This window comes from Andrena cerasifolii, chromosome 7 (genome assembly GCF_050908995.1).
Source record: "Andrena cerasifolii isolate SP2316 chromosome 7, iyAndCera1_principal, whole genome shotgun sequence".
Taxonomy (NCBI): domain Eukaryota; kingdom Metazoa; phylum Arthropoda; class Insecta; order Hymenoptera; family Andrenidae; genus Andrena; species Andrena cerasifolii.
This window is the reverse complement of record NC_135124.1, coordinates 4,432,661-4,454,678: the sequence shown is the minus strand read 5'-3', so window position 1 is coordinate 4,454,678 and position 22,018 is coordinate 4,432,661. Positions and strand designations below refer to the sequence as shown.

Here is a 22,018-nt window from a genome sequence, read left to right as displayed (position 1 = left end):
TGAATCTAGGCTGTTCTTCTAGCACTTTAAACGGAAAGTAGGGACCCCAGTGTTACTGAAATGCTAAACAAGACAGCGATGCGTCAGAACGATAAAAGCATAAAGAAACATGAGAAACGATTTTTTAACAGAAACAGAAAAAAAATCAACAATATGTAACACGTATTGCCGGCATAGTAACCTGTATGAGGCAGCTATCTCTAGTTCTGAGTAAAAGCAACAAAAAAAAAAAAGAGAGAGAGAGAGAGAAAAAAAAACGAATCAGCTTTTAATAGAAAAGATCCAACTAGGGTGGCGGCAGTAGCATTAGTGAAACTCTTTTTTTTTCTTGATTAAAATGTTGTTTAGCCTACGGTTCATGCACAATTACAAATAGTGTTTGGTTCTCTCTCGGTAGTGGCACGCGCTAGGGCGAGAGGAACAGGCCAAGTATTATGAATTGGCGCGACGGGAGAGACAGTTGCACATGCAGCTGTACCCTGACTGGTCTTCCCGCGCAAATACCAACCGAACTAAGAAGAGGAAGCGCAAACAAGACACAAACAGTGATCCTGGAGGTACCCATATGCCTCACTCCACACATTCTTACAATCTCCCCTTGTCCCATGAACGACAGCAACAACAAAATTATGAAATTCCCTTCAGCAGCCCCCCACCCCCTCATTATTACATATACTATTATAATTATTATACATTCTTATTGCTACACTACATTATGTTGCATGTTTTCCCCCTGTCTTGGGGTTTTGGGTCGATATATATATTCTCTATATATATATATATATTATTATTATTATTATTATTATTATTATTATTACTACTATCATACATGCACACGCATAAATACGTGCATGTGTACATATATATATATATATATATACCTATATATGTATATGTATACGTATGACTATCTATTATATGTTCTTTCGTATTTTTTTTTTTTTTTTTTTTTTTATTTTGGAGAGAGAGAGTGTAAAAGCTAAGTGAAAGAAGTGTACAAATATACAACACACTCGCGTGAGCGGGCGTGCAGGCGTACGCATGCGCACGTGCGTGTTTATATTTATATATTGCAAATATATATATAAATATAGATCGGGAACAAATGGAAAACACGAGCGCATTCAGTACACGTACACGCACATAACACAGCATTATTAATTATTAATTACGTATACAACTTTGGGGACGCTGGCCATCTTGCATTTTTACAGGGACCTATTCCGCAATCAGACAATCCTAAGCGTTTTTAATTTTCACTCAGTCTCTGTTCTTTTCCTTTCTTTCACCTCTTTTGTCGTTCTATGCTCTCTTTTTCTTGCTCTGCCCGCCACTTTCACCCTTAACACTCTTTCTTCTTCCCAACCCCCCACCCACCCCCCGCCCCCTTTCTTTCTATGATACGTCGATTTCAGTTCACCCCTTTTTTTCCGTTCTCCACCTTTGATCGTTTCAACGTTGCCTGAACCACTTTTTTTTCTTTTTTTTTGTTGTCGTACAATTTTATTCAAAATTCTTTTCAAGCTGTTACATATTATTTGCCACTCTCCGATCTTGATTTTGTCTGGTTTTCTACGATCACCCTCTAGTCAATCACTCAATTATTCTCGACCCTTACATACCAGGCGTTTTCGTTCATGTTGCCTGAGTGCTCGGGCGTCCTTTTTTTTTATTTATTTTTTATTTTTTACATTTATCTTCAATATTTATATCTAGAGCTTGCGTTTGATACAGATTACGACATTAATGAGTAGATACGATCTTTGACCGTGTTTTTTAAGCCGTTTAACGTTTTATGCTGCATGCCGTTTTTACTCAGCTTGACAGAATATCTCTTTTTTGTCGATTCGCCGGTCCTTCCCTGAAGACTACCAATTCGCATAAACATTTTTTTGGCGCATTATTAATTGCAAACAGTATCTTCTATGATGTTCCTTACCAAACTTACATAATCGTTATAGAACGTTGACGTCTTCGGAGAAGGCACTGCCACCAATATATTGTCAGATTTCCAGACCGTTTGAGCTTGAAGTAGAGAAAGAATAACAGACATTTACTAAATAATTTAATACGTTCATCGAGGGGGCCGAATTCGAAATACTTAGTAAATGCTCGAGATGTATTGAGAATCAGTAATTTTGGTAATTGCGCTAAAACCATTCCAGAAAAAAACCCACTCGTTTCGTCGTAGTCGCGTTTCCAAAATGCAGCTTTACTTGTAACGGGTTATCAGTGATCGACAGCCGCGGGGAAAAGCAGTGTTCTCCATTGTTACATAGATCAAGCTCAATCAGTCGCGATGGTTCTGTTACACGCATGACTAGTTGACAAACGTTGAATTTATTTCGTATTCTCAGCATTGCTACAACAAATATATATATATTATTGATTATCAGCAAACGACTGTATTTTTTTTTCTTTTCAAAATGGGCTGTTTGGTTTGCTCTTTTAAAGACAGTACCGCACATGTAGCTTCGTTAATCGACATAATTACATGAAACTCTTGTGGAAAAGCTCCGATGAATTACATGAAACAGCACCTTAGCAATAGTACGCTTTTGTCCAATAAAAGGCACCGGTTTCGTGCTTGGCAGCTGGAACGTTAATGTCAATTAGTGTCATTCGTCTGACAGAATGCGAGAAATTTGATTATATACGTATGCGTGCGAAAGCCACTTCCCTGTTTTAAAGCGGACAGGAGCGTTTACAGCGTACTAATCGGTGCATATTTCGCATTTTCTAGGTAACAACATGAAGAAGTGTCGCGCCAGGTATGGATTAGACCAGCAAAGCCAGTGGTGTAAGCCATGCAGGTACGTGTGCATCGTATAGGGGGTTTGATTTACTCCCTCCTAAGAGGGACATACACATCGTCTTGTCGACAAGCTGAGCACGCTGTTTCGGTCGCGTGTACATACGTATTCAACCTTGAGAAGTGTTGAGGAGGACTAGAAGTCTCACATCAGTCATGTAGTTTCACTAGAAGGAGTTACATTATATGTGGTGAATGATGGTGACAATACGCAATGGGTTACGATGGTCGAGTATCTTCGAATTTCCTATTCACTTGCTCAGAAATTAATACTCGGGAATGCAAAATGATCAGTTGGAGAGGGGATGTGGGTGTAGAGATCCTAACGAAGTTCACCTGGGACAGCAGGAACTATAAAAGTCAACTATAATAGAATTCAAGTTCTAGACATTTTCTTTTTCTTAGTCATGTATTTTTTAGAAATTTTATTCTCTATGAAAATATCGTTACTATTGGAAGATACTTGAGCTTGCAGCCCAAAGCGAAACAACTGATTAGCGGCGGCGGATCGGGCCATAACGTTCAAAGTAAAAGACTTGCAACCCGGGCACGAAAATAGTACTCTCGATTATCACCACTTCTTATTGTTATCGTTTTCTACTCCGTTCCGTCATCCACATGTTATCGTGGAACTTGAAAAGATCCAATCATAAATTTCGTCGCAATGGTAGCGGTGCAACGTGGCATCGCGTCTATCCGCGTTCCTCGCGGTAACAACAATCTCTTCCGAAACACGCGTTGACGCAGAGTTAGGAGCGATGGGCCGCAGTGATGGACGGGGGAAGCACCTAGAGGAGCGGTGGTAACGTGTGCGCAAACTGACGCCAGCGCCAAGCCAGCCAAGTGGCGCCAGCGCGAAGCTAACCGCGGCCAACCAGCGTCGCTGGGAAATAGATTGTCGACGCTGGTTGCGCGTTGGGGCCACTCGGCTGGCGTGGCGCTGCCGTCAGTTCGCGTACACATTACCACAGCTCCTGAAGGTGTTTCCCCCTCCATCACTGCGACCCCATCGCTCCTAACTCTGCGTTGACGTCTTCACGGCGGATTTGGTTATTCGTTAAAGATTCACCGAACAAGGCGCGACCGTCAGAAAATGTGTCTTCCAAAAGAAAAACATGAAAGGGGAATAGCGGTATTAGAATAAAGCTAAGGGACCTTTCTCGCGCAATACAGGATTGGTCCAACGGCTGACGACACTGTACTTTGCTTGTAAATACTTCTATTAGAATCCACACTGTAGTTTACTGCGGCATTACAAGCCACCCGTCTTTTAGCGCCGCTAACTTTCAGTCACTGTACGTTGCCGCACAGTGCGCCCAAACGCCCCAACTCCCGGCTGGGTTTGTGAATCACATGGCCCTCATTAAAGGGGCGAAGACGAATCCTAACCACGGTACGCGCGCGGTACGCGAATCCTACCTCCTACTTCATAGTGAAGACAACGCTCACTCGCGGCGCTGGTGATGTTTAATTCAGAGAAACAGGCAGATAACGGTAACGCCAGAAGAAAACATACTTGAATTTCCGATAAAAGACACGTTCATATTCATTCACGCAGATAAATTAATAGAAATAATCGGTTGGAAGTGAACAGATCTGCGCATAATTTCGTCTATCATAAATTTAATAAAATCTTAAGAAAAACGCTGTCTAAACGTTTATGGGGGACTCCACCGATGGCTTAATATAGATCTCTAGAAATGGCTTTGAGACAGTGGCGTTTCTGAGGATGGCAGTACTGAATCTTATTAAGGCGGGAACTTGGGAGACATATTTTCTGATCAAACAGCAGAGTTGCTAACAATTTTGGTCAGATTGGCATTAGCCGAAGCGCGGTTTCTTTATATGAGATCGAGTTTGTGACAGCAGGATCGGCATCGCCCGCTGATACGAGGCACCAGAATGAATTCTAAATTGTTTGCGGTAACGCACGATTACGTCCCCGTCGTGAACACGTACAAATCCAAAAATAAAAAGATGAAAAAAAAGTAAATCTGGTGCCTCGATGGCGGCATTGGCCGAGCCTGTAACTGACACCCGTGAGAACGAAAAGTATAGTAATCGCAAGGAAAGAGGGCCGAATGCACGAGTCCGCTCGCGGCAATCCGGGGACTCGAGTCGATGCGTGTGGGTGACGACGATACGGTGTGGGGATTATGGTGGGATTAAAGTGATAACGCCGATGCGACGAGAGCGCCCCTTTAATGGCTGGTGGTTGGTTTTGGCAGCCCAGTGGAGCATGGAGCGGGGATGGGCATCCACGCGAGCATAATCCATCACGGTGTGGGAAGTAGCGCGGGGGCAGGGGTCGGGGCTGGAGGCGGTGGAGGGACGGTAGGGGCCGCGACTGCCCCACCAAACACCAACACTGCCTCCAATGCCTCCTCGCCTCAGCAGGAACCCACTTATGTTAATCTCTAGTCAAGCCTATCGCCTCCCTTCTACTGCAACACTTCTTCTTAAACAGTGGTCAGTCCCGACTTAAACCTACGGGCTCGCTGGCCATCGCTATACACGACGAAACTCTGCTCGTTGGACGCGAAATAGAAAGGAAACGTGGGATCGTTTTTGGGGGCTAGCGGATTGGAGGGCGGCGGGCGGGGGAGGGCATCCGCTTAAATGTCCGGTGACAGTTGAAGGCGTCCCTCAGCGTCCGTCAGCATATTCATTTCCTTCTCGCGGGCTTGCTTCCTGGGAATCAGTTGGATCGCGGGACTTCATTCCGGGGATTACCACGAGCGGGGTGGCATAGTGAACGGCTCAGCGACGCCTTAATGCTCGCATTGTTTCTCATTGTTGTGGCTCTTTGCAGCTTATTATTGTTATTTAATTTACCCTCGTTTAGTTGGACTTTACTCAGTGTTGCCCTTAGCATGGCTGGTCTGTGATACATATAATATATGTGTATATCATATTGTATACATATATTAATGTATACATGTTACGTATATATACTACGTGTAACCAGATTTTTTATACTTTCTTTTCGGTTCGGAACGTTTGGCATATAGAGAGGTATATCATATACTTGTGACTCTGGTTTATGGCATGGCAGTTCGTACGATTTACGACGATTATGTGTTGTAACGGATGTGTTGACCTTCTTTAGTACGTGAACATTGTTTCTACGTTTTTTTATTTTCTCTCTATTTTGTTTCTCTTTTTTTTTTTTTGTTGTAATGTCGTAATTGTTGCATAATCGCGCGCCGTGATTCGACTTGAGGCACTGCGAGGCATCTTGTTTCACGGAAGCCACGCAACCAGACTAAAACTTGGTTACGCCAGGTCTCGAACAAACTCGTAGTAACGCTCGAATTTGTGAAGTTCGATCTTTCAGCGTCAGCTCAACGCAGCTGCTGTGGCGTGACTTTTTACGCTTCGTAGAGGCTTGAAAAGGTCGAACGCATTTTAGCGTTGGTTCGCGCTGTTGTCACTGTCGCTGTCTGGGTCTGAGAATAAACAGAATCATGCCTATTGATATGTACATTGCAGTTCACGTTCGTAACGTTATGTAGCTTCTTGCAGCCAGTAACGCGAGAGTCAGTTCTGGGACGAGGATTACAATAAAATTTGAAGCTCGAGTCTTTTTCTCTTAAATGAAACACCCAAACACCTCTGTCAGACAGTTGATTCTGTAACCACGCTAACACAGTCTATTATTCCCAGTGCAATTGAATCGACCTGAAACGTTGGGTCCGCAAAGAATTGAAGTGGAGTTTAACTATCAATAAGACAGTATACGTCAGTCGTGTAGCACGCGCTTTCTAAAGTAATAGATTCTCTGATCCACCCGTGAGAAAAGACGGGCGACTCGGCAACAGCACGAATCAGCTATTATCGAAGTATGCAGAGATACATCTAACGCTTCAGTCCAGACGTGCCTGCGAACAGTTGATACATCCCGTCCAAGAAACCATAATACTTTCATTGAAACACAAGCAAATTGACTAACTCAACTGGCTAAGAAAGAGATGAATAATGAGAGCCAATGGCAGAGCGATAAATGTCTCGACTTCGATGCAGTTATCATGCGAGGTCGGTCGGGCTCACTTTTCGGAAACCTTGCAGTAGCAAACTTTGCCTCATTCCTTTTCGTGTTCCGCCTTTCGGGAATGCCAAGCATTTAAATATCTCTGATTAATTATCGTCTCTCTCTTTTTCACTTCTGTTCGCTCCTTATTTCTTGTTTCCCACCGAGGAAACGAAAAAGAGATACGCTTTCAGTCAGAGCCCTCCGCCACGAGTCGCGAGAGTTCCAAGTTCCACGTAACATCGACCCGTTTTTGCACGGTACTTTTGTCGCGTCCCGGCGATAAGCTCGATTGTCTTGGGAGCTTCTAGTCATTCAAGATCAATTTGTCGTGTGTCACAGTACTACTCGGAACACGTAGTCCTCGCCTGAGGAAGAGAGCCTTCCCCTTTCCACCTACCCCCCACCCCCACCCCCCCACCCCCCACCCCCCTCATACCCCAGCATTTTAATTGTTTTTGTTGAGACTTTCATTTTCCACGTATATGTTTATTACACAGTTATTTGCTTGTTACGTCTAAACATTTTTGAGCATGGCATTTGCAGCGAGTGATCCGTGTCGAACGATAAAAACCAACGCTGGTTGCACAGAGGTGTGTCCTAACGCTTTTTTCATTCTCAATCGAAAGATAGTTAACGCGCATTGTTTGCAAGAACAAAAGTTCCCGGCAAAGATTCTCGAGAGATTTCTTCTGCGTAGCCAGCCTTGCAACGACCACGAGTGATCGCATGTTCTCTTAGTTGGTAATAATTCTGGATGTAACCTTACTCGACGGATCCAACGTTGCTCCTCGTGTCCCCGGCGGCTATGATTGGGCGGCTTTGACGTGAATTCAGAGGCTTGAGCGAGTTAATCTCTCGGTTTTTCGATGGCTGGCGGAAGAGATCCCCAGGTACACGAGGGAGCGACGTTCGATCTTCTATAATGATCGACGGGAGATCCCCCGCGAATAATTCCCGACTAATCCTCCTCTGCTTGTTCGCAGACGTAAGAAGAAATGTATCAGATACATGGGGGAGGGAGGAGACGGGGACGGCGAAGCCGACGGTGAAGGGGAGGATGATCACTCGGAGGACAACCTGGGCAGCGTGGGGGAGGCAGGAACTCCCGAGGATGACGAGTCCCTGAGCAGTCCCGGGGGTTTGTCCGCATTGTCTAGTCTGGCTAGCCCGTCATTGGTGTTACCGTCGCCCTCGAGCCTGGCCAGCCCGTGCCCCTGCCCTCTGACGCCTCCGGTGCCGCCTCCGCCCCTGTCGAACGCGACGAGTCAGTCGGTGCATCCGCCGCTGCCGCACCGCAACCCGGTCGGCACCAATCCCCACGACATCAACAATCCCCTTAGCGTCAACCAGTTGACCGGACAGTGTATAAAGAGTGAAGCGGTGTCGGCGCCGTCGGGCACGTCCAACCCGGCGATTAGTGTTACGTAGCCCCGGCCGGACCCACGTGACAAAACTGTTGCAACACACCGTGTCATCCGCAGGGTCCGTGTACGTGTACAGATAGAATGCTGGACGATAGGAGCGATTACTGTCGTGACCTGAACAATCAGGATAACGGAGAATGCGGCGGAGAGCCAGGCTTCTCTTTGTTGGGATCGTTGCGGAAAGATTGAGAGCCGAGAAGAGGAGCAGTCGAGCAACCAGTCCTAGGCGAGGAGACGATAACGAGAAGAGAAGGAAACCCAGGTATCTCTACAAGTTGAGCGAGTACGCGAGAGCGTGGACACACCTGGTCCGAATGGACGCCCGAGGTGGCCAGGGTGCTGGAAATCGGTCCAATGGGAAGCTATTCCGGAAAGGCTGGACGCCTCGCAGGCCATGGTTCGAGGCGAAGTTTTCAAGGACGATGAGCGGATCATCCCCGGGCACTATGTAATTCAGAGGGTCCGTTGTTCGATGCTTTGGTACGAAATTTGGTGACCCCGGTCGTCGATTAAACGATTCTGAGCTTGGGTCGCTCGATTGGTATCCTCGACGAAAGCTGAGGAGATTAGCAAATACTCGGGTAATCGTCTCCGCCCTTTGCTGCATTCGTTTGTCGGGGGTAGGCCCAGTGTCCAAAGTTAACGGAGTGAGAGGTGCGGGTGGGGGTGGGGGGTGGGGAGGGAGGGGTAGGGGAGCTGGGATCGGACGTTAACGCGTATAACAAAATAGAAACGAACAAACAAATAAAACGAAAATGAAAATACGATGCAGAAATACTCAGGACCAAGAGTCTGGCTGTAGTCACCCACTCGAGAAAGGAAGATTGCCAGTTCGTATGCCAAACAGCACGAGAGGAGCAAGAGTGAAAGTCGTGGTTACGTGGATGCTTGTGTGAGAGGGCGAGAAAATAAGAGAGACTAAGGTCGAGGCGATGAAGATGCACGAGACACAGCTTGTAGTCCTTGTTACGTTGTGATGCCAATGACTGAGAGGTCATGTTCCTGTGCCAGGTACTATATTCTATGAAATAATTATACCGCAAACGTATAACTAAAGGTAAATCGAGTAAAAATGAGAGAGACAAAGGGAAAGAGAGAATGTGACTCCGAGCATCTGTGTGTGCGTGTATGTGTGTGTACGCGCGTGTGATGCCGTGCGAGCGTGTGTGTGTGTGTGTGTGAGAGAGAGAAGAGAGAATATGGAGGACAACAAAAGAAGAGAACAAGATGAGTCGAAGAACGAAAGCGAGGTTTTTTATTCTCATTCATTTATTCGACCTCATGGTGTCAAAATACCTATTGCCTGTATGTAATTTGTTATTTTTTTAAAAGTCTATACACTGTGCGATTAATTAGCGTGTAAGATCTCTTTTTTAGTGCGAAACCCGTGACGCTTAGGTCACCCATGAACGTTCCCAACACCTCTGTCCCACTTACCTTGACCTCCGCCGTTACACACCCCCGTATGGTACGCTCTTGTACAACCCCCCCTCTTCCGGATAGTCCAGCGAGTTTAGCGTAACGCGATTAGCAGGTAATGTAATCGTAGGATTTTTTTTTTTTCTCTCACGGGACCTCGGCGATTTGTGTCCCATCCGTGGATCTCCATTGCATAATATAGCGAGCTATTAAGGTGAAATCTCAGGAATCTGTTCAAACACGAGATCGAAACCGGCTCCTTCGTGAACGATCACCCTCCTATTAAGCACCAACCGACCCCCATCCTACCCCCCCAGTCTCTGTTTTCTTTCGTGGCGAGATCGGCTATCAAAGAACCGGAGAGGCGGACGGCGGCGATTAAAACGAACACACAACTCGCGCTTTCGAGTAATCGAAGACAATAACCACGGCGAAGAGACTGTTCTAGCATCGAAAGCGCGATCGAGAGCTTCCATTAGAAAATGTGACTGGGAATCGTACTCAGTCGACACCGCTCCCTTTACCCTCTTACCAATCTTTCACGGTTCAGGCCAAGCAAGAGACACGTTGCATTAATTGTCGAGCATCGTTTCGCGACCAACGGGTTGACTTCTCGCGCACTCACTTCTCCTAACTTTATTTCCTCGTCTCCTTTATTCGTTCCCTTTATTCGATCTTCCTACCGCGCTCCTTTCCGGCAACAGAAGAGCTGGGTGAACTTAACTATGTAATTCGCCGGAATTTTCTTTCTTCCTCGTAACGCCGAGAAAATTGTATTACCGACGAGAAATGTGTATACGTGCTTTGCGCGGAGATAATAGCGAGAAAAGTGCGAACCTTTGTGGTTTTGTGAATTTCAAAATTCCAAGCACCCCGCACAAGCGGTGGTTAAGCGTTGTAAGCTAGTTTTATGATCCGGCCGCGCAGCAAAAGGGATACATTTCCGGCCGATCGGCGAAGAGCAAGCGGCTACTCGTCGGCGGCCTTAGTGATCGTCTTAGATTTCTTCTAATTATTGAAACGTTTACTTGGAACGACGAATTTCAAGGCAACGGCGTTTTATTTTCTTTTTTAATCTCACTGAAATTGTATTTTATTTGAGTATCTATGTTCTCGACGTCGATTTTGCAAATTTTACGAACTGATGATAGCATTGTTGTTACTGTTGCGGGAATATTAAGAGATGAACGTCAGTCGTGCGTTTTATTACTCGTTCTTTTATTATGCTTTTATTTTCTCTCGGACTCTGTTATTACGGAATAAACATTGCGAGTAAACTGTAGCTTCCAGGGCTCTACGACGATTGTTTTTTTTTTTTTTGTAATTTTTATTGTTTTATTTGGTATAAAAAGTCGCATCGATAGGCAGTAACTGCGTCGCCCGAATCGATTTTTCTTTTATAGTTGCACGAAAGCAGGCAGATCGCGCTGTAATTTCACATGCGATTTTTCTGTTGATATGTGTTGTTAAATGCGATTTTCGCAGAGTTTTTTTATACATTAACTACATTGTTTCTTTTAATTCCTGGCACCGTTTAATGACAAGTTTCGTTCGAGCTCTTTCATCGACGTTTGTAATATATGTACTAAATTGTATTTGCATTTAATGTTCGAGTTGCGAATCACTTGGTGATAAATGAATCTTACCATCGAGAGCTGGCAAAGTTAGTGGTAGTTTATTTTGACCGAAAGCGAATCGTTGAGCACGTGATCTCGAAATTACGAAGCCTGCAAGTCGTCGGCTCGTCGCGCGCAATGTCAATTGTTAAACGCAAAGTCTTGCATGGCGTTCGTTGTAGAATAATTAATGTTCGTTCTGTTGCATGAATCCTCGGTGCAATCTGATCCCTCTTATTACAGTACCGACTAAAAGAAGAAAAGAAGAAAAAAAGTGAAATACGCAATAGATATCTAATCGAAAGAAATTGTTTTCGCACGTTTGCATTAAGGAGCAGCGTTTGTACATAAAAATAAATACGTTTTAAGGTGCATTTGTTGCGTCGAAAGGGAAAGTGCAATGGAGGACTTTTATGACGAAGAAGATACATAGGAAATGAAAATGTTATGCCTCGATGTAAAAGTCACGCGAGCGTGTTGACGAGAGAGATAAGGAAGAGATAGACAAAGAATGAAAGGTTAGACGAAGCATATGTACATGTATGCTTTGTGTGCGCGTGCGTCGTGCGCGTGGCCCGCGCGCGTGCGCACGCGCGTTCGGTATGGATGCGTGTGTGCAATAGGGAGCAGACACAAAGAAACATTAGAAAACTGTATTTTTTTTCCTTTTGTTTTCGTTTTTCTACGTTTATTCTCACCCCCCGACTGAAATAATCACGATGTTTGTATAGCGAGAACGTAAGATGTAACCTGTAAACGCGTCACTGAACAGTAAACTAAACGTGCCATAACAACATCATGCCAATATTATTAATAATACATATTTTTTACATTATGATCTGTTCAACTTCGTTCTGTCAGTGGACTGGACGCGCGATTATCGACGCTGGTCTATACGCCTTGGTTCTTTCGCCGCGTTTTCACTTCAGCCACGGCTCTTCTCTCCCCTTGTTTGCTAGGTCCTTCTCGATCAAAGGCTTTTACTCGTGATCTGTAGCACAGTGCAAGGCAGCTTCGATGATTTCTGAAAATCAAACAGTAACGTAGCTCGCGCTAGTTTTAACTATTACTGCGTAACCAGTTCTTCAGGATCTGTAACATTTGGCATTTAGCAATCCTAGAACGGTCGATGAGTTTGATACTACCGGATTTATTCAACTACCTTCGTAGTGTATCTTTGATTCCGCCTACCTTTCAGAAATGTCCCAACAGTGTTTACCATTTGTACGTTATTAACATTCTACCGAACCCTAATTTGGTAAATCCCAATTTCACCAGAGTTGCCCTATATTTCTAATATTATTCTATACAGTATTGCATTTCGGATAAAGATCTCCAGAAATTCCAATTTCAATCGAGAAGATCGAAATTAATTATGTCCGAAGGACCATGAAATGATAAGGATCTTGTTAATTGATCGTGAAGCCGAGGCATTTAGTCGAGCAAGTGCAGGCAAGGACGATCTGCGGTTCACGGAAAGAGCGCGAGAAGAAGGGAGAACAGTACTGACAGACGTTAGCCACAAAGAAAAGACTCATGAAGCCGCGTGATGTATTACCCCCAGTGTGTTACGTGTGCCTGTGCGCGTGTGCATGGAACGATGATTGCTGTACGAACCAGGTTGCGGTGGCAGAGATCGTGAGGATGATCGGTACACCCTAGACGCATTTAAATATATTTCTTTACTTGACATTGCATCGAGAGACCCCCTGTAACAAAGTATCCGCGACATCGTCTGAGAGATTTTGTACGTTTCTCTACTTACAAGCTGCTACGAGTAATACAAAGAAGACGGGGCAAGTCGCGAGCAAATAGGATTGTTTACGATGAACTAAATCGGCTGGAAATTTACGTTGAACGCAATGAAGTTCGGGTTTATATAATTGTATTTAGTAAAGGATTCTCGAGGGTGTCGAGTTCCGACGAGAATTTTTACTAACTTAGACTGAGGTATCCTTCACCTCGACTCTGCTCATGGAACCTGGCGTTAGTTCACTTTGCGAGGAACGAGACGACGTCACGAGGGTCCGTTGTGGTTCCCGCGAATGGTCAGGGATGAGGAAGCTATTCTCACGTTTCTTTGAAGGTTCGTTTTCTAGAAAGACGTGTACGGGAACGAATGTTGTCGAAGCGGTTCGACGTGGAACAGCTTCCGAACCCGCTAAATACGGCCTACAGACCGCACGAGGCGTCATCAAATCGTTCGAAAAATAAGCCCTCCCGCGGCTGATCAGGAAGTCCTGGAGGAATGAATTTTCGGCTCCGATGCGGTTCGGCTCGTCTCGCGTCAAGGAGTGCTTGTAACATATTGTAAAGTATCACCGACAGTTTTCAGCTGCGTTGTACAGTGTTTTCTAAGTATCTAGTTTATAGTGTGTAATTGAAGATACATTGTATTTACACTAATAAGTGATCTGTATCAAATTCATTCTCGTATAGCCTGTATCTCCTACTCATGTAGATGCTAAAAGTGATTTGTGTCATAAAGAAACCTATAAATAAAATTAGCAATTTGAGAATGTTGTCGACCACGTGGATTTATTGTCTGCTTCACCTTCGGTTATATGATTTAATGACACAGTAACTAGATCTCCTGCGACTGGAAAGAGTTTCAATTTATGGTCGAAAATAAAGCACGAATTTTCATTGGAAAACTGATCTCGCAATGATTACAGTATTCCCTGTTTGTGTGCCCAGGGCAGTGGTTAGTCCCTTATTATTTCACCCTTCCTTGATCTTCGCTCGAATCACTCGACAAGGAGAGTATGAGCAAAATTTAGCCGTGCCATGAATCACCAAGTGGATTGGTGAGATTTTCACACTGAAAATGAGTTCAAAGGCAACTGTTTTAAAGACTTTACACAATTTATTTTTGGCATTATCTTTATGGGTGTAAAAGTCTATAAACTTGAAGATAGAGAAATGAAGAATGTCATTGTGAACATCGTGGGTACTAGAACTTTATTAAACTCACTAGACTAAATTTTTTAGTACAAACCAAAGACAGCGGTATTACACAACGCACAAAAAAGGTGCCACCCACGTCATTGTTCGCACCTTGGCGGGCACCCAGTTTTGGCGTCCGAGAAGAAATACATGTTCAGCACGTTCACCGCGTTCAGCGTATAAACATTGGGCGTTTTGAGGTTACAATTTGTCACGAACACCTTCGCCATCTTCATGATGTTCTCGCATTTCATTATACAGGCCGCTCCGTCGAAGCTCGGCTTGCCCATCTCGTTTCTGGCGCAAGGGTCGAACAGGTAGAATTTCCCGTAATGCTGCATAACCGCGACCGCCATGTTAGTGGTGTGAAGAATCCCGGCGCAATTCGACCGGAAGAACATAGCCAGTGATTCTGAGAGGTCGAAGGTGTGTAGCAAACCGGCCGTGGTGTGATTGTGAATGTGTATCGAAGCCCGAAAGTCACCAACAATGAAAACTGTCAGGAGCTCGCTGGGTGACAAGTTCCTGAAGCCAGGTCGCGCAGCGCGCACGCTGTCAGAGTGCAACAGATCACCGTACTTTAATATCGCATCGATCAGGTCGGACGTCCAGGTTGAAGGGACATGGAGCAGCCCCACGACAATTGCAACAGCTGCGATAGCAGTGCTCTGGAAGCCTCGGCTGATCGTGTTCCAGGTGCGGTGGTGCATGTGTAAGCTTCCGCGTAGGACACTGAGCTCCTCATCCACGAAGTTATAGTCCGTGACCGTCTCTACATCCAACGTCGTGTTCTTCTTCATGATTGGCACCGGGATTGGAGGAGTCGTGCAGTCGAAGTACGGCCTGAAGCCCGCAGGACACGGTAATGGTTCGATCATGGCAGTCTTGATAATAACCCTGCAGATCTCGTAGCGACCGTACTTCTCCTGCTCGTCGATATTAGCGAATAACACCTCGTAAAGAGGCTCCAGGCAAGCGAACCACATCACGCACGAGGTACCGTAGAAATCGGGTAAACCCTGATCGCTGCGCGCTCGTGAATCGTACATGAAGTACACGCCCATGGCTTTCCAAATGGCCACCATTCCGCGATCGGTGGTCAGAATTCCAGCTCCATTGTTCTGAAAGAACAGTTGAATACCTTGTTCCAAGAGAATCGGTGGAGGTGGCGGAGCTCGTATTCTTGTGGGTCCCCTGGCTTTCTTTCCTCTTCCACCCCTGGCTCTTCTTTTCCCACCTCGTTTCTTCTTCCTTTTGTCTTCAGGAGCCGGCGGAGGAATCGCAACTATACCGAAGCTCGTTCCGGACTCTATGTCGGCGGTCAGAATATTCACCCCTACGTAGAACACTCTGATAATATCCTTGGGTTTGATGCGCACTATCGTCGGCTTGGCTTTCTGCGTTTCCCTGTGAACATTAGTCCCGATCGCTAGGATCTCGTCCATGGTCTTCTTCGTCCAAGTGATTGGATTCTTCACCACGGACATTCCGAGGGCTACAACGCAGTTAGCAGCCGTCTGCCTATTGCGAAACGATTCTGGAAAGATCTCGTCTCCCTGGTGATAGCTACCGCGAAGGATCGCCCGTGCTTCACCCTGGACTCTCCTGTAGGCGTTCAAAGGTGGTAGATTCGAAGGGCGGACAGCTGAGCTTGGATCGAATTTCCAAGGTGCCAGCTTATTCCAATTGACCACGTCAATCGCGATCATCTCGTAGTCTCCGTCGTTCCCGAGGAACTCTAGTAAGTAGCTTACCAAGATTTCACTGTTAGCGAAGCGCAAGACTTTAGGCGCGACTGTTGTCGTCTCTTCCTGGACCACCGCCCAGTCAGGTATCAGGGCATAATACTCACTACCTGACTTCCAAATGGGTATGTTCTTATTCCCGCCCACACACAGGGCACCTGATACGTACCGAGAAAAGAACTTATCGACCCCAGTCTGCAAATCCTGGACCTTCGGCGGTTTCGCGGTCAATCTGCCCGCCTCGACGCAGTCCTTGATCGTCAGATTAATGCGACGAGTCGATAAGAAGAATTCCGTTATAATATCATTGATCCTCGGTATAGAGGCCTCTCCGAGCCTCTCCACGCACTTTGAGTGCAGTTTGTCGCCTGTAGCGATGATCTCGTTGACTACTTCCTTCGTCCAATACCGTGGTTCGTAGACCTTGGAGAAGACGATGGACATGACCGCGATGGCCGCGGTCTGCTGATTGCGGTTGGCCTCTTCAAACTTCTCATCATCCATCTTCACTGTCCCATCGATACTCCAAACACCTTCGGTGATTTTGGGGAAGTTGTACCACGGGTCATCCCCCGAAGAAGGCTTCGGTGGACGCTCCTCTTCGGCCAGTCGAGTTTCGTAAGCATTACTCAGAGTGACACCGTCGACGACGAAGTCCTCTCCTATAGCCACTGCTTCGATTGCAGTAACCAATGAATCTGTATCGATGAACCACATCACTCCAGCTGTACCGTCTTTCTCTCGTGGTTCACCTCGAGTGTCCCTTCCCTTGGGATCCATCGTGAAGTATACGTCAGCTTCTTTCCACACGGGCATCATTACCTCGCCCTGCCTGAATATACCCATGCTGTTCGCTTCGAAGAAAGTCTCCAACTGTGTCTGTAGGTCTGTCATTTTACCCGAAGCAACCTCTTCTTCCAGTTCAAAGGAAATTCGATTCACGCCGACGGTGAAGTCCGCGTTGATTTCGCTGGGAAGAAGATACGCCCTCCCAGCTTCTTCTTCCGCCCCTTCGTCCTCAAGATTTTCCAGATTCTCCATGGCAATCCTGTCACCTAGCTTCAACACGTCATCCACTACTTCTCTGTACCAGAGATGGGGATTATACAGCTTCGTCATCGCCAAGGTAACCAGGGCGGTCGCCGCTTGCTGCTTATCCCTGGTGTGGCGTTTGAACATCACCTCGTTTGCCTGGTTAAAACTGCCCAATAGAATAGCCCCAGTGTCCATCACGCTGTAGTAATTGTACAGATCAGGCTTCACTGGGATCAGCTTGTCCGCCTCGATTTCTTCGTCAGTCATTTCGCTGCCAATGTTAATGCTCTTCATGGAGTGGATGTAGAATTCGTTGTCAAAATCTGGGTCCTGCCCTGCGTTCGTTTCGATCATCTTCGCGAGGACAGACAGATCCAAAGTTCGGATCACACAGGCTACTCCACCTTCTTCTTCCTCATTCGACCCGAAACCTAGGTTGTTTCGTGGATTAGGATCAAAGCAGTAGTAAACAGGCCGTTTAATTATATCATCTTTTTCTTTAACGTCCTCGTCGAACCTCCATATCGCCACGTCCAGATTCTTCAAATTAAGGATGCCAAATTGATGTTTCACGAAAAACTGCTCCAAGCCTTTCACCAGGTGTGGGATATCGCTGTCAGGAGCCGCTTCCAAGTCTCCGACGATTGTTCCTTCCTCTATGTCGATTATCACCTTCCTATTCTTGAAGTATAGCTGTTTCTTTAAATTAGGCACGAAGAAAAAGCGCTCCTCTTCTTCCTCAATCTCTGTGGGGGGGTTACACCAAAGGTAATAAGCGTCTCCCTCTCTAATCACCGTATCGATAGTCTCGTCAATCCACTTTGCTGGTGGCGTTTCCTTAGCACTGATCAAAGCTATGACTGGTATAGCCAGTCCTTGAATGCCGCGAGTCTCATCCTCAAACTCTTCGTCTTCGTTAGACGTGGTCCCTTGCAGAACCCACGTCTCCCCGGGCGTCCCCGGCTGGAAATCGTGCCAGAGCCTGGTCCCAGGCACGTCGTCCAGGATCGTGATGTGTCTGATAGTGAAACGGTCATTTTTCTTCGCATGGCCAACGTTCCTCAGGAACAAAGCAGCTAACGTGTCAGTGTTCGGGAACCTGATCACGCAGCTATTTCCTTTCACTTTGTCTCCCGCGTCCGCTTTCCCTTTCCCCTTCTCCTCGCGAACTCTAACACCAAGGGAGTCACACTGACGTGGATCAAACATATAGTAACAATCGTCCTGATTCCAAACCGCCACAGACATCGACGAAGACTCTATCACGCCCTCGGTATTAACCAAGAAGAATTCTTCCATCGCTTGTCTTAGGTTCAATACCGTCGGGATCTTAGAACTGATGGTGCCCGTGATTGTAATGAGGTCAACATCGATAACCAGGTTCCTGTCATCCACCTGAATTTTCGTATCGTATAAATCAGTCGCGGCCATATTCCTGATCATCGGTTTCTCTGCCTTTATGTTCTCGTACAACAGGTCCCCCAGCATCAGTATTTCATCCAGCTTCGGTCTCAGCCACGTCTTCACGGGATGAACCTTTTTCATGGCAACAGCCATCACGCAATTCGCCACGGTTTGGGCACCCTTGCCCCTGTACACATCGCTCCCTTCGTGAGTCAAACCATGGATGATCGCCATGTTCCCAGGCAGCTCCCTGAACGTCGATGGCACGTTCACGTGCATATTCTCGTAGGTATAGCCGGTGTCGAAGTTGTTTTGGTCCACTAAGGGATCGGTGGCGAAGCGCTTGTCGATGCTATAATTCGAAATGGTGATCGACAAAGGTTCCCTATGAATCTTGGCAGTTGTGGAGGCTTTAGTCTTCTCTCCTTTAGGCACCGGTTTAGTGCAGTCCATCTTATTCTCGTCGATGTCAACCGGATTAATGGAGCGGAGGACACTCTTGTCAACCGATAAACGATTGCTGCTTGGAATTCGATCGAGGTATCCGCGACCAACCTCGTTCACCCGCAAAACGGTCACTTTGTCCATGCAGTACCTGGAGTCATATCCTTTGTCCATGCTCTTGAGAAAGTGTTCGCTCAGATCGGCCAGGCATTTGAACCTCATGACGCAGGCTGTACCGTCCGCGTGACGAACGCCGTCTTCATTGCAGGGCGCAGGGTCAAAGTATAGGAAGCCCAACTCGGGCTGACGCCACATGGCCATCGATGTGCCCTGGGCTGTAATCACCCCGGAATCACTGCTCTGGAAGAACTTCCGTAGCCCATCCCCGAAATCTGAACAACCTATGGTTTCGCTGAACAGGTTCCCATAGATGCCCGTCTCCTCGATGCAAACTAAAACCTTATAGTTGGCGATGTAGAATTCTGGATGGACCAGCTTGGTTTTCATGTACTCGTCTTCTTTAACTCGGTTTCTCATTACGCTAGTGCGGAATACTTTGTCGGCGTATTCCAACGTCTGATCCACATAGTCGGCGATCCATTCTTTCGGCTCGAACAGTGTACCGTAGACGATTGCTACCACTGATGCAGGAGCAGCTTGGCGGCCTCGACTTCGGTACTTGAAGTGGGGGGAGTTTATCGCGTAGGAACCTCGGAGGATCGAGGAATTCGGTGACAGTATTCGGAACCGAAACCATCTTTTACCAACTCCAGATTGCGGCGCTTTCTTCGTCTGAGGAACATCGCCCTCCCCGGATGTTCCTGGCGCATCTTTGCTCTGCGGCTTATTCTCTGTGGCTGTGCCCGCCATGTTCTGGACCTATGTTATTTTATTATAAAACGTGTAAATAGGTCTGACGGTATTATATACCTGTGCAGATAGAAACAGTGTTAGTCTTTATTTACAGAACAAAGCAGTGGCGCACTCGGGATTTAATTTTGGGGGGAGCCGAGTTGAACAGATAGAAATATTTTTAAGAAAAATTTATTCAATGCCATTTCATTTAATGCAAATTCAATAAAATTCTCCATGTGATTATGAAAATGTATTTAAAGAATAAAATCCAGTTGTCTTTTCTTTTTACAAAGCCCCTTCTTTCTTTCCCGGTTGGGCCAGTGGAACAGAGTAGTCTCAGTTTTCTTTGAAATTTGTAGCATTATGATTTAAACTTAATTTCAGGATTTATAAAATTGGCCCTTCAATGACACTAAAAGCTAGTAATAAGTATCAGATGGAAGTATGATTATTTAATAAAAAGACAATCTGATTATGTCAAAAATAATTTAGTGCTTAATCTTCTTTAATAAGTTGAAAAATGAAATTCATACATTTACTTTTTAAACCAATATGTAATAAAAGATAACTGAAAAACTAGTGATAGAAAAATGCTGGTGAAATCATTGTTCAACTTTTACTTAACCAATTAAAAATTTAATGATAATATACAAATACCTACTTACCTGTTTAAATTTGAAGTAGTATGAAGTTTAACATGAATTTCGAAACATTTTTCTTGTTTTTAGGAATTCACGGTGAATTTATGAAAGTTAAAATTCTTTTACTTGAAAATTTTTCTTAGTTACATCCAAAATATAGCTTCATCGTTGTCGGGGTAAATGTAAATATGAAATGGAATGACAGTCGACATTAATATCGATTCACCGGTCATTCAAAATAACGCGAAATGATATTTTCATTCGATGGATAATAGAAAGAACCCTAATGCGTTTATTGTTTCACATTTTATTACAACTTTCAATTACTTGGCAATGGAAAATATTTCATTAAAAATAATAAATCCATGTAAGTAGTTTAAGTTACGTGGAAAAGAAGCGTCTAAAGTGTTAATTTACAATTTCAAGCTGCGCTTATAGGATGACGACACACAAACAACAAACGTTGATATTGATAACCTATTACATTTAGGGCGGTACTCATCGGTAAAATCATCTCAAGCATTCCGCATCCTTTACTAGTCTACTAGAGTAGTAGAGGATGCCGAATAAGTAGCGACTGTGAATACCGTCCTTAAACTCTCAATTTTTGTGATTTATTTGATAATAAACCAGCGGCCGTAGCCGTGCTGGAAAACACCGGTTGTCGTTAGATCACTGAAGTTAAGCATCACGGGGCGGTGTACTGGAGAAAGATGGGAGCCCACCTTTCTCCCGGTGGCGCTGCTGCTGCTGGGACCCGAAGGAGAGAGGAGGGGGAAAAATGGGACTATAGTTCGTTGGGGAATATAAGCAAAAATAAGCTTGAAACGCCATCCTGCTTAAAACACAGGAAAACAATAAAACATAACATATTTGATAATAAACTCTTTTTATTGGATAATAAACTCTTTTTCGTCCTCGACTTTTTCATGTACTTGGCGTAATTTTTTTACTTTTTCGAAGTTTTTTATGGGGATAAACTATTACATTTAAATTCTCAATCATTTTTAAGACATGGTCAAAATAAAATACATTATTTATATACCGTTAATAGTTTTTTTATTTTTCAAAATCATGACGATGCAGATGGTCCATGTTAGGTTGAAGAACCGGATACGTTTTTTAGAAGTAAATTTTTATTCTTTCAATCACCCAAACGGCAGTCTTATGTGCGACACAGGTGATCATTACTTTACATGTTGAACATAACAGTACGCTGTATAAATTCTGGCTTATTGCGCTTAAATTTTTTAATGTTCACTTCTGAAATAGTAGCCCTAGTGAACATTACAAAATGCTTTCTGAGATGTAACACGTTCAGCAATATATACCAAGCATATTTCAATAAATTAGAATAAATATCAGCTTGCAATTAATTATGAATAAGTGGCCGAATCAGTTAAACTTAAAAGGCGCGGAACGATTGCACAAATGCAATGATTCTGAAAATGTGCCACAGAATCTTTTACAGGTCTATACAAAATAAACATCACTGGGTGTTGGATGATTGTTACTGGAAGCAAAGCCGGTGCTTAACGCTAACATTCGGTGAATAACGAATAGCAGCTTCTAAACAGTAAGCTTCGGCAAACAGGCACATGTGTGTCGACATATGCTTGGTATTCGGCAAACAGCTTGACAAAT

At 45.0% G+C, this 22,018-nt stretch overlaps 2 protein-coding genes across 10 annotated transcripts in view; one reads left to right on the top strand and one right to left on the bottom strand.

Moving 5' to 3' along the window:
* The window catches only part of LOC143371622 (uncharacterized), a 48,860-nt gene extending 35,040 nt beyond the window's left edge, over positions 1 to 13,820 (top strand). For 3 of the 9 annotated variants that reach the window (XM_076816999.1, XM_076817002.1, XM_076816997.1), the window contains 2 exons: positions 2,744 to 2,813; positions 7,829 to 13,820. In XM_076816999.1, coding sequence (XP_076673114.1) covers positions 2,744 to 2,813; positions 7,829 to 8,273 — 515 coding nt within the window. In that variant the 3' untranslated portion in view covers positions 8,274 to 13,820. Of the gene's footprint in view, positions 1 to 397; positions 558 to 2,743; positions 2,814 to 5,040; positions 5,282 to 7,828 lie in introns of those variants that run through there. The other 6 variants (XM_076817001.1, XM_076816998.1, XM_076817000.1 and 3 more) reach the window with 6 other exon arrangements.
* Positions 13,821 to 14,255: 435 nt separating this feature from the next.
* Positions 14,256 to 19,748, bottom strand: LOC143371178 (uncharacterized). The gene has a single exon (XM_076816125.1). It carries the CDS (start codon positions 19,746 to 19,748, stop codon positions 14,349 to 14,351), a length of 5,400 nt encoding a protein of 1,799 aa, XP_076672240.1. The 3' UTR covers positions 14,256 to 14,348.
* Positions 19,749 to 22,018: the final 2,270 nt, after the last annotated feature.